The sequence below is a fragment of the Myxine glutinosa genome, chromosome 13 (assembly GCF_964187855.1).
Source record: "Myxine glutinosa chromosome 13, kmMyxGlut1.1, whole genome shotgun sequence".
Classification (NCBI taxonomy): domain Eukaryota; kingdom Metazoa; phylum Chordata; class Myxini; order Myxiniformes; family Myxinidae; genus Myxine; species Myxine glutinosa.
In genome coordinates, this window is record NC_136273.1 from 25,110,756 (window position 1) to 25,123,970 (window position 13,215).

General features: G+C 51.2%; 1 protein-coding gene across 3 annotated transcripts in view; it reads left to right on the plus strand.

Moving 5' to 3' along the window:
• DAB2IP (DAB2 interacting protein) overlaps positions 1-13,215 on the plus strand; it is a 204,376-nt gene that overhangs the window by 178,839 nt on the left and 12,322 nt on the right. For all 3 annotated transcript variants that reach the window (XM_078767189.1, XM_078767191.1, XM_078767190.1), the window contains one exon: positions 8,188-8,390. In XM_078767189.1, the coding sequence (XP_078623315.1) occupies positions 8,188-8,390 (203 nt within the window). The remainder of the gene's footprint in view (positions 1-8,187; positions 8,391-13,215) is intronic.

The window sequence follows — 13,215 nt, forward strand, 5'->3', positions numbered from 1 at the left end:
CGGGGGGAACATAGAGTATGTGGCCACGGCCTCATGCAGGGGTCTGGGGGAGGGGGGCATGGGAGGGCGTAAATTCTGTGTAGTGTGTAGCACATGTAAATGTGCACTGAGTAGCACCACCTGGTGATAGTGGCAGAGAGTATTGCAATTTCCTTTTTACCTGGGCAACACTGAGGTTAAAGCATTCTTTTTACGGGAAAATTATTTCCTCTTTCCCTTCCCTCCCCCCCCCCCCCCCCCAACCCCCCCCCCACCCCCACACCCCCTACCCCCAAAGATGTACATGTAGTATATCTTGCCCCTCCCTCTCCCCTCACCTCTCCCCCCTCCTACCCCCCACTCCCTTCCTCACCCCTCCGTCTCCTGCCTCCCCCTCCTCCTCCCCCCCCCCCCCCCCCACCTCCCCCTTGCAACGCTGGTACTCCTGATAGTATGCTAGCATATAAGACACGTTGCTTCATTGACGGGAATACCGATCTTTGCGTAATTGTTAAAAACAAAACGGTTGCTGTTAACGGGAAACAAATTAGGCGGTGTATCGATACCGGCCGAGCTGTATACTCATGGAGTAAGAAGAGGGAGAGTGTTAATAGGATACTCATCACAGCCTTTTTCGATGCTGAATTGTGAATAATATTCAACAACACACTAAGAGGAAGATCAAAAAAAAAATCGGTCTCACCCTTTCCCTCACCCTCTCTTCTTTCTTTTGATCAAACTGTCTGGGGTACGTACTGGGCACAGGCCATGCCAGTAAACAAACTCTGAGGTCTCCTCTCCTCTGCATGCGCTCTGATTCCTCGAATTTTTGGGTGCTTCCAATTTGGCCTTTTCATTTCCTCGGTATAGCTGTGATGGCTATTCTATGGGGGCAAGACAAAAAAATATTCCTAGGAGACCTTGCCGTGCATGCGGGGATAACCGGCGTCGCAAGGTGGCGTTTGCAGTTTCACCATGTGTGCCCATACACAAACATTCCTTCCTTTTTTTTGCATCACAAACCTTCCTGGGAGTTCCCTGAATCCACCGTCATTGGTTTCATTAAATCCGTTTATCCGTTCTCAAGTTATAGCACACCAAGCAGACAGACAGACGCAGCTCCTTTTATAATATGGTTCTTTGTAACGGTATCTGGATAATTTTCTTGCTTATTGCTATGATCGAGAAAAAGAAGCCCATGCTCAACTTTTTTCCATGTGCATATTGAGCTAGTTGTTGGACCAGAAATGCTGGCTTTGTTGCTGTTGAGTGTATTTTGTTGCTGCAATCTCTCCAGCAAACTATCGAGTTTTGAAACTCCATGCAGGTATACTCAGTTACGATCTTCCTTATTTATTTGTCTGTCTGCCAAAATCAAGACTCTCTGCTCACCTTCACTCTTTCATTCCTCTTTACTCCTGCCTCTGGAACAAACTCCCTCACTCTCTTCAATCCCACTCCTCCCTCCAGGTCTTTAAAACAGCTGTTCACCACCATCTCTTATCTTCCCCCATCCAAAAACCTTGATCTTTTCTACCCCCATTAATTCACCCCAGATCCACTTTTTTTAAATACCGACTTCTTTCCTGGAAGTCCTAGCAGTGTCCATGTATTTTATACCTCTCCCACCCACCCCTCTCCCTCCCCACCCCCCTTCCCATCCCTCCTCTCCCCAAGCCCTCTCCCTCCCACAGATCTCCCGATGTCCCTGTTCTATACTGTTGTACTTGTGTGCTTCCCTCTCCCTCCCCATCTTGTCTCCCTCTCCCTTTATTATATGTTTTATGTGTCTGTTTGTTTTGGTTTTTATCTATCTATAATTCCACTAATCTCTGTGTGTATGTGTGTCTGTGACCGCTGTTTCTCGACAACCACGGGTCCGATATACTTGAAACTTGCCAGGTATATTGCTGGGGACCCGAGGATGTGCCTTTTCAAGGTTTCATATTAATCGGACAAGTAGTTACCGAGCTATGGCGATTTAGCCGTTCGCCGTTCGCTTTGGCTTTGCGAATGGACCAAACCATTTCATGTAAATAGAGGGGGGTGGTTCTGTGGTCGTTGCGAATGGACCAAACCATTTCATGTAAATAGAGGGGGGGGGGGTTCTGTGGTCGTTACTGCCACGTGGTTTCAAAGTTTTTTTTTGTTGTTGTTGTTTGCACGCATGTTTTTTTGCACGCACGTACGGGCACCCACGTACGGGCACGTCCTAGTGTGACTAATGTGAGCTCTTACACGAACCTCGATCTTGTATACTAAAAAAATCCTCATCGGGACGTGCTTGCTGGTTTGGCCTGCCAATTTTTCCAGAGTTAAGGTAGGTGCCATACCTGGTGGCTCGAAAGAATGTCACATTTTTAAAGATTCCAGATCTCGCAATGTCCTTTAAAATATGCCAGCATCACTAATACAAGTATGAGGTTGTCCAATGTCCATCCTCTCAAGCAAAGTGAGTCACGAAAGGAAAACGGGAAAATAACGGCCTTGTCTCTTCGAGACATGCCAGGCTTCGACCAGATATTTCTGCTAATCAGCCTCAAAATTCTTTCATATGTAGTTGAAAGTAAATAGAGAATTCCCAAAGCCCTTCTCCTAAACAGTTGGGCAGAAATTTACCAAGCTTGGTAGTTATGATCACCACATGGCAAGAAGGTGCTTGCCCCATGGGGTGGGCTCAAAAGGTCAAATACCAAAAAATACAATTATGGCCACATTTTAAACATTTTTTTAAATGAAACTTGGTATATGCAATTAACATTGGGGGATGCATGGAATATGTAATTATTTTTGCATTTGACCCCGGATCATGCCTCAGGGGTGGGGAATTAAGGTCACAGGGGTCAAAACAAAACAAAATTAAATTAATTCTAAATTTGATATTGGGTGATTCCTGGTGGAATTTTTTGCCATCTTTCAACTTTGCCTTAGGTGGGAATTTGCGATGGTGCTCTGCTCTAGTTATTTTTAAAATTGTATCGTAGGTATTTTCCAGAACGGGGCATTACATCAATGGGCAAAGAGGAAACAATGGGATGACGACAAATGGTTGCATCACAGCACAAAGAGCAATTGTAGGAGAAGGGCAGAAACATGGTTTCAGCTTGTGTAGTAAAGCGTAGGAGTGTAACTGTGAGGGGATCATGAGGTGGTGGTAGGCAGCAGGCTTGAAGCCTGTAGGGAAGAGTTTGAGACGAGCAAATCAGTAAAATTGTTACATAGACAAGAAAAGAGAATTGAGAATGATATACTTCCCACATTTACCCTTTAAACATTGGACATGATACAATCATATGACATGTAGTTGCTGAAGGGTTATCGTTGTTGCTGATCAGCATATCCCACATTTTGGCACCTGCTATAATGAAGAATAGTGCCTGGTGTTGGCTTGACAGTTAAGATGACTGGCTTAAGATCTTAGGGTGTTTAGTTTGAGTCCCTCTCATGCCGTTGAAATAACTCCAGGTGGGTTGATTCAGCCTGTCATCCTTCCCGAGGTTGGCAAAATGAGTACCAGCTTACTGGGATAATAAGTCATTCAAATATCGTGTGTCGGAATGGCGACCCATCCATGATTGTACTCCTTAGCCAATGAAACTGATTCAGCAGCTCCTCACGGTATGAAAGGAATGGTTATTATTTGTAGGGGCTTATGGATTGGGTCTCGTGCGTCCGTGTGTCTGTCCATCCGTCCGCAACCATATATCGGACATGTTTGGACCGATTTTGTTCATACTTGTAAAAAAAAAAAAAAACATAATGATGTACACATGTGCATTATTTTGTTTCGTATCAACGATGGCCGGCTGGCAGCCATTTTAGTTGTAAAAAACCCGATGTTGCCCACGTCCTCAACCATTTCTTGGACATGCCTTTACCGATCTTGTTCAAACTTGGCACACAGATAATGAATTATGGTTTACATATGTACGTCTTTTTTTTTTAGAGATCAGATCCAAGATTTGATCTGGATTTTATCTGAAAGGATTGGTGGCCATTGTGCTACTTAAATGTGTCCCCAACCTTTCCTCAGATATGCATGGACCGATTTTGTTCAAATTTGGCACAAACAATACATGAGAGTATATGTATGCAGAAGATTTTGTTTTGTAATCCAACCAAAGATGGCCGACTAGCAGCCTTTAACTCCATACAGCAAAATTACTAAAATCTCAGGGGCTATGACATTTTATGTCGTTTTTTCCTTGTTATATTCCAGAATCTGGGCCTGTTTTCCACTGTGCCATGCTGCGATTTCTCTCATTCCAACAAAAAAAACGCCTGTGGACTATTTGGGAACCGTCCAGAGTTGGGGATTCTCCACTGTTACTGGGAGAACATTTTAATTTTTAATCCATTGTTCTCAAGTGGCACGTTATCCACCTGTGCAAGGCCGTTCGATGCATAAGTCATCCATTTTTCCATGGAAAGAAAATCTATTATCACCTCTCTCTCAATTAAAGAGGGTGGATTGCTGTCTGTAATGGAATGCTTCTGTGCAGATCCACCTGCCACTCTTGGAAGCGCTGCTTTGATGACTTTCCAAATAACCAAGGTCTTGTCTTGTTGAAAAACCAGTCCAAGATTTTGGGTGGTGTTTCACTGCGAATCTAGTCACCAATGTTCACCTGAACTCTGTACATGCTTGTCGTACACAACGGCCATCATTTTCCCCTCCCATTTTCAGCATCCCATCCAATCAGGCCTTGGATATTTTGCTCAGCCTACAGCTGGGTGTTCAAAAGTGATTCACACATGTCTTATTTACAAGCTAGGTCCTCATTGTAGACGTTATTGACCCGCTTCGACAGCTGAGAAAGATCACAGTGCAGCTGAGTGACGGCAGTGCCTCCAACAACCATCCGCACGCATGGCATCCTAGGAGCTTTTGTTTTCCATGAGGGACACTGGATTTCCACTAATGCTTAAATACTCAAATGGTGACATTCAAACTCGGTGCCAGAAGGCTTTTAGTTCTGAGCCAAGCTGTCTTTATAAGAATAATTGCCATTCACTGTTTAATCCAGGCAAATAATCCGTTTAACTAAAAATATTTGCATTGGTATGAAAATGGATGGTGGTTGTTTTTTGTTTTTTTGTTAAAGGTCTGTCCATCCGATGACATTTATTAAGTATGCAAATATGCTGGAATGCAAGTCACCCACCCTCCCCCCGACCTCTTATGCTACATGCTCCTTAGTCCGATGTCCTCACAACTTTCGTTCCTTTCTCTCCCCACCTTTCCTTACACACTCCCCTGCCTACTTCCCTTTTCACATAATACTTTCTTCTCTTCCTTTTCCCATGTAAAAAATTCTTAATTCGGCCCCCTCTCCACCCTGACTCCTTTCTAATGTAATAAACAGTTGGGTTGGTCCCTTTCATGGCATTGTGGCAAAGAACTGAAGCAGGTAAGTTATGTTTAAAAAAACTTTTTTTCATGCTTGATGTTGAGAGCGTGTTATGTAAACGTTGAGTGCTTTTATTCCTCTGGGAATTTGTTTCAAATGATAACTATTAAAATTAATTCGAACAATGCAATGTTTCCGCACTATTGAAACCTCTCAGTAGACACAAGATGTACTTTGGTGAATCGGAGGTCTTTGCCACATGCAAATCAATTAGTTGTGGGACCATTCCAATGGCTAATCAAAATTTTTGGAGCACAATTCAAATAGTTTGGCTCATAGTATCCGGGTTTCCCTCCTACACTGTCTGTTCAAATTTCGTATTGTCTCACAAGCAGCGGTTTGCTTTGGATGGAATACTATCCAGCGCTGCACCTCTAGAAGCCGGTGTCGCTCACGGTAGGGTTCTGGAGTCGATGCTCTTCTGGGTATATATCATTGGCATGTCATTTGCATGGCATGTCACTATTAAATCCATTGCATCACCTTGCAGATGGCTCCGATCCGTGCATGGCACTTCCACACCTCTCAGCCAGGCAGGCTGCGGCAGCATCCTTCTCTGCTGATCTGGAGAAACCTACAACTGGCCGTCTACTTGGAACATGTGTTTTAGTGCAATAAAGACATATTCACTATTTGTCCCTCCAATAAGGACCGGCAGGCAAATCAATCAACTTACTTCTCATCTAGTCAGTCTCTGGAGCTCCAAGGCTTCACTATCAGCTACAACCAGACCTGAGCAGATCATGCCTCCAAAGCCTACCAGATCCTTAGAATTTTCCACAAGGCGAGATCCTTCTTCTGCTATCTTCAACTTATAACTGCGTAAAAGCTCTCATCCAGCCTCATGGAATATGGCTCCCCATTGTGGACTGGTGCTGCTGCTTCCCATTTTTCCCCCTCGAGCGCCGGTAATATAAGGTCATCCATGTCACCGGAATGTTGCATCAGGAAGTTGTCTCAGCATCTGTTTCTTGCATACTATTGGCAGGTTTATTGGTCTTGCAGTTTTTTTTTTTAACTGTCTCTATTCTGGTCTTTCATCTCTTGCCCTCACTTCTCCACCGTGCTTCTCCAACCCTCCCAGTCACTTGGTTCTGCCGGAATCCGTTTCCTTGTTAACCTCCTCAAGTCTAAACTTGAGGCTCACCTCCATTCTTTCATTCCTCTCTTTTCTCACGTATGCAAATGTCTTCTTGAGTCCGTTTCCTTGAGTTCTTCCAAATATACTTCCAAGTCTGCTTCCCACTGCCACATATATCTCGTTTCCGCCACAGAGCTTCACCACACTTGCTTCGACACCCCCTGTTCCAACCCTTCTCCTGCAATCCCGCTCTTCGTGCTGTGGAGCGTCTGTTTCTTGTTGTCCCACTGTTTTCATTTTGGCTCTTGATCTATTTTCTGAGAACGTTCATCTCTTCCATTAGCCTTGGCACCTGTACGAAAACATCAAAAACAACCCACACTTTAGTTTGACGTACACGAGGTATCCGCGGATCTCTTTCTAAGTGCCGAAGGAGTGTAATCCAGTCTTTATTTTATTTTGCTTCCTTTTGCGATGTTCTTCATTTTTACAACCTGTGCTGATAGCTACATCAAGCATGCTAAAAAATAAAAATAAAACCATGTATGTGTGTACATAAAAGTGTAGCTTGTGTGCACACGCAGAGGACATGAATTGCAACCTCAATTTGATGAACCATGGCAAATGTTATAAACACGACAGTTATGCAAAAGCATATTTAACAACTTAAAATATATATCTTTGAATCTCATAAGACGTGTCAATTCCACCTTATATAATGTGATTATTTTTATATCTCGAAGCTGATTTCTTCAATATAAATGGATTGTTGCGATGAGCCCTTTCCTCGCACATTTATACCGCTGCAAACGTGAGATCATCCAAAGGGCAGCAACCAACTCTATTCTAGTGAGACGTGGTATTTAGCTTCTGCATGGTAAAGCCATCTTTTGTGGAAGAGCACTCCAATCTTTCAGCCCAATTGTTTGCATGCTTTGCAGGTACTTTAACACACTATGTTTATTTACCCGACATTTGAGTGCCATCTCGCTGGTAACACCAGCATCAGCTAACAACAAAAAGTCGGTTATTTTATTACTTGGCAAAACATTTTTTTTGACAAGTATTTTGATCACTCTGGTTTGTGTGTTTGTCTGTCCGCTCACTTAGACTTGCCTACAGGTCACAATTTTAAACTGATCTTCACAAAACATCACCAAACGGTAGAGTTTGTGGTCCGACAGAATCCTATTTATTTTTGAGGTCAAAAGGACAACATAGGCCAAAGGTCAACCTCTTTTTTCGAGTTTATAAAATCCTCAATTTTCATCCTATTGACTTGAAATTTCAATAAGACATATATCAGCTAACTGAATTCAACCACCAACTATTTTTGAGATAAACATAGGCCAAAAGGTCAACATGGCAAAAGGTCAACAACCTTTTCAAATTTCCAAAATCCTCAATTTCCATCTGATTGACCTGAAATTTGAACAGGATTTTCATACCAGCTAACTGAATTCAACCACCAATTATATTTAAGGTCAACATAGGCCAAAAGGTCAACATAGGCCAAATTTCTAAAATTGTCAATTTTCATCCGATTAACTTAAAATTTGAAGACGATTTGCATATCAGGTCACTGAATTCAACCACCAATTATTTTTGAGGTTAAAAGGATGCTCTACTGAGTGCCATTCTACTTTGTTCTCTTTTGCCAAGTGTAGCTCTATGAATGATTTTTCATTTATTTATTTTTACTCGCATATTTTGCAGTATGAGCAAGAGATCGCGCAGCTGAAGGACCAACTGAGCACGTCTAATCAGATGATGGAGGAGTACGAGAGGCGGCTGCGGATGCAGGAGGAGCAGATGCAAAGGTTGACACGGGAGTATCAAGCCCGTCTCACACGCAGCGACGAAGCACTGCGCCGGCAGCAGGAAGATAAAGACAGCCAGATCAAGGCAATCGTTGCACGGTCAGCAAGGATTTAATTTTGTGTGTGTGTTTCTATTGCAATATGTAAACTTTAGTAGCTTTCTATAAACTGTCTACATATTACATATGCAAAATTGGCAGCATTCCCAAACGAAACACACTGCCATACACACATCCATTGTTTGCATAACAGATGGTTGAATATATTTATGGCAATGGTTCAAATTTTACTTGAAGTTGTTTGTAACTTAGCCTATGTACAACCTTGACAGGTAATCATCACCATATGGTGCAACCAGTTGTTTGTAAATTTTAACAGGCTTGTTTTTATGACCAGAAATTTCCTATTAAAGCGCGGCGTTACGCGCGCTGCTTGTGAGCAAGGAGGAAGCGGACAAGCGGTAACATATAAACTTCTTTATTGTAAGACTACACTGTAACACTCAACTCCTCCGGGCTGGTCGCCCGGGGTATATCATGAGGCCACGCCTACCCCTCGGGCGTGGCCACCGCCCACTCGGTGCGTGGAATGATGTCACCACGCCAGTGGGCTTTTGTGTCCGCCACACGCGCCCCCCCAGAATTCCCGCGCACCTGGAGGGCCAGTTTGCGGGGCAGACGAATGACCCGGCCGAAGCACCCCCTGGCGATCGGCGGCGTCCGGGGTGCAGGGATACCAGGTGGGATGCCCCTGGCTGCCCCTGGGATGGGTGCAGGACCGGGGGGCGGCGGGGCTGGGCGGTGCCGGGGGTCCGCCCGCAGGAGGGCGGCCCCGACGTGGGGGTCGGGCCACTGGCGGTGGATGGTCCACATCGAGGTGGGCCGGCTTGAGGCGGTCTACCGAAACGCGGTCAGGAGTACCGCCGATGTCCAGGGTGAAGTGCTTCGCCCCGGTCTCCAGCACGCGGAAAGGCCCGTCGTACGGGGGCCGCAGTGGTGTCCGATGGGCATCGTGGCGGACGAAGACGTACTCCGCCGTGCGAAGCTCCGGGGCGACGTGCGTCGGTGGGTGCCCGTGGCATGCCGTTGGCACCGGGGCGAACCTCTGGGCGGTCTCTTGCAGAGCGGAGCGCTGCTGTGCCGCGGACCATGGTGCCGTGGAGTCGGGGAGGAACTCGCCCGGCACCCGCAGCGGTTGCCCGAAGACCAACTCCGCCGCGGATGCGCGCAGGTCCTCCTTGGGCGCCGTCCGGAGGCCCAGCAGGACCCAGGGGAGCCTGTCGACCCAGCCGCCGTCGCGGAGGGTGGCCCGGAGCGCGGCCTTCAATGAGCGGTGAAATCGCTCACACAGGCCGTTAGCCTGGGGGTGGTAGGCCGTGGTTCGGTGCAGCCGGACCCCGAGCCCCTGCGCAACCGCCCCCCAGAGCTCCGAGGTGAACTGGGGGCCGCGGTCGGATGAGATGTCTGAGGGGGCGCCGAACCGGGCGACCCAGGTGGCGATGAAAGCCTGCGCGACATCGGCCGCCGTTGTCGACGCCAAGGGCACGGCCTCCGGCCACCGGGTGGTGCGGTCCACCATGGTGAGGACGTAGGTGAAACCCCGCGAGGGGGGCAGAGGTCCCACCAGGTCCACGTGGACGTGGTCAAACCGGCGTTCCGGCACCGTGAACGGGGCCAACGGGGCCTGGGTGTGCCGGTGCACCTTGGCGCGCTGGCACGCGAGGCACGTCCTGGCCCAGCCGCGGACGGCCTTCCGGAGGCCATGCCAGACGAACTTGTCGGCGATCAGCCTTTGGGAGGCCCTCGCGCCCGGGTGGGACAGGCCGTGGATGGCGTCAAACACCTGGCGCTGCCAGCCCGCGGGCACAATGGGGCGAGGACGCCCGAGGGAGACGTCGCACAAGAGAGCCGCGCCCGCGCCGTCGAACGGCACCTCGGTGACGCGGAGGCCCGTGACGGCAGTCCGCAAGGCCTGGACGTCGGGGTCAGCGGCCTGGTCCGCTGCCATCCGGGCATAGTCGATGCCGAGGTGGACTGCGTGGGCGACGGCCCGGGAAAGGCAATCCGCCACCGGGTTGTCCTTCCCCGCGACGTGCTGGATGTCCGTCGTGTACTCGGACACGGCCGAGAGGTGACGCTGCTGCCGGGCCGACCACGGCTTGGTGACCTTGCCCATCGCGAAGATCAGCGGCTTGTGGTCGACGAAGGCAGTGAACGCCCGGCCCTCGAGCAGATGGCGGAAGTGCCTGACCGCCAAGTGAAGTCCGAGCAACTCGCGGTCGAAGGTACTGTAACGGCGTTCGGGCGGGCGAAGCTGCCGGCTAAAGAACGCCAGCGGTTGCCAAGCTCCACGCACCCATTGCTCGTGCACCGCGCCCACCGCGTAGTCCGAGGCATCGGTGGTGAGGGCGATCGGTGCATCGGGCGCCGGGTGCGCGAGCATGGTGGCGTTAGCCAAGGCGAGCTTCGCGCCCGTGAACGCCGTGTCCATCTGCTCGGTCCAGGTAACGTCGCCTTTGCCCGGCTTACCTCGGAGAGCTTCGTGCAGGGGGCGCAGGAGCTGGGCGATACGGGGCAGGAACCGATGGTAAAAGTTCACCATGCCCAGGAACTCCTGCAGCCCTCTGATCGTGCGGGGTCGCGGAAACCCCTTCACCGCCTCCACCTTGGCCGGCAGGGGGACGGCGCCGTGCCTGGTGACACGGTGCCCCAGAAAATCGATTGTGGCGGCGCCGAACCGGCACTTTGCGGGGTTCACAATCAGGCCATGCTGGCCCAGGCGTTCGAAGAGCGTGCGGAGGTGGCGTAGGTGCTCTTCGCGGGACGCGCTGGCGACGAGGATATCGTCCAGGTAGACGTAGACAAAATCCAAGTCGCGCAGGACGCTGTCCATCAGTCGCTGGAACGCCTGAGCCGCATTCTTCAGACCGAAGGGCATGCGCAGGAACTCGAAGAGTCCGAATGGCGTGATGACCGCCGTCTTCGGGACGTCCTCCGGCCTGACGGGGACCTGATGGTAGCCGCGTATGAGGTCCACCTTCGAGAAGAAGGACCTGCCCGCCAAACGGGCGGAAAAGTCCTGAATGTGGGGGACGGGGTAGCGGTCGGGAGTCGTGGCGTCATTGAGACGGCGATAGTCCCCGCACGGTCGCCATCCCCCGCCGGGCTTCGGCACGATGTGCAGCGGCGACGCCCAAGCGCTCTCTGAGCGCCGAACGATGCCGAGTCGCTCCAGGGTAGCGAACTCCGCTTTTGCCACCGCCAGCTTCGTCGGCTCGAGGCGGCGTGCCCGGGCGTAGACCGGTGGCCCGACGGTGGGGATGTGATGGGCCACCCCGTGCTTGACGGCCCCCGCCGAGAAGGTGGGCCGCGTGAGGGCCGGGAAGCCGGCGAGGAGGCGGGTGAATGCGTCCGCTGCCGGAAGCGTACAGACCAACGTGGCCGGAACCGAATCGTTCGGCAAGCCGCTTGGCAAGCCGCTCGTTGAGCTGGGCAACGCACATGCGAGCGAGCTGAACGTCTCGGCCTGGACAAGCCGTCTGCGCTTGACGTCGACCAGGAGCCCATTAGCGCACAGGAAGTCCGCGCCAAGCAGTGCCATGGGCACGTCGGCGGTGACGAACGTCCATCGGAAAACCTGCCCTCCAAACCGCAGAGAGAGGCAGCGTTTTCCGTACGTACGGATGGGCGTCCCATTCGCGGCAAGCAGTGCGGGGCCCCCACCCGCGGCGTGCTTGTCTGACGTGCCGGCGGGAATGACACTCACCTGTGCTCCCGTGTCGCACAGGTAACGGCGCCCGGAGAAGGTGGCCGTTATGAACAGCAGGCTGCTCGAACGGCCGGCGCTCATCGCCACAATTGAGCGCCGGCCCGGGCGTTTCCCGACCCGTTGAAGGAGCACGGCGGATGACACCGCCGAGCTTCCTGGCCGAACTTGGCGTGGAACCAGCACCAGGTGGTGGAGCTGGAGGAGTGCGGCTGGCTCCGCCAGGCCGGTGGAGTCGACGGGTTTCCCCGCGGTGGCGGTTTTCGCCGCGGCGGTGGGCGGGGCGTGGCGGCGTTCACGAGGTGCGTATCAGCATGCTGCTGAACCACAGCGTGCTGTAGAAGATGATGCTGTGGAACATCAGCGTGCTGTAGAAGATGATGCTGTGGAACATCAGCGTGCTGTAGAAGATGATGCTGTGGAACATCAGCGTGCTGTAGAAGATGATGCTGTGGAACATCAGCGTCGAAGGCCGTGACGGCCACGCCAACGCTCGCCCGCGTGTCCGAAGCGGCGAAGTACTTGTCCGCCTCGGCCGCCAATGCTCGGGGTTCCGTTAGCCCGGTCCCGGCCAACGCGAGGCGAACCTGCGCTGGAAGTTGGCGACGGAAAAGCGCCCGGAATAGCGAACCGGGGGCTTCGTCGCCCAACAGTGACAGCATATGGTCCATTCGGACCGACGGGCGCGTCTCACCGAGCTCGGGGAGATCCAGGAGGCGGTCGGCCCGTGCGTCGTCCGTGAGGCTGAACGTGGCTAGGAGTAGCCGCTTGAGTGCCTCGTACTTGTGGCCGTCCGGTGGGTGGCGAAGGACGGACACAACTCGAGCGGCCGTGCCGGGCCCGAGGGAGGCGACGACGTGGCAGTAGCGCGTGTCATCGCCGGTGAGGTGCCGAAGCTGAAATTGGGCTTCGGCCTGGACGAACCAGACTTCGGCCTGAGCCTCCCAAAATTCCGGAAGTTTGACGAAGGCGGCCATGGCGATGGCGTCGCGTGTGGAAGGATCGCTCCGGCAGATCCAACGTCGAGGGTCACCAGTAAAGCGCGGCGTTACGCGCGCTGCTTGTGAGCAAGGAGGAAGCGGACAAGCGGTAACATATAAACTTCTTTATTGTAAGACTACACTGTAACACTCAACTCCTCCGGGCTGGTCGCCCGGGG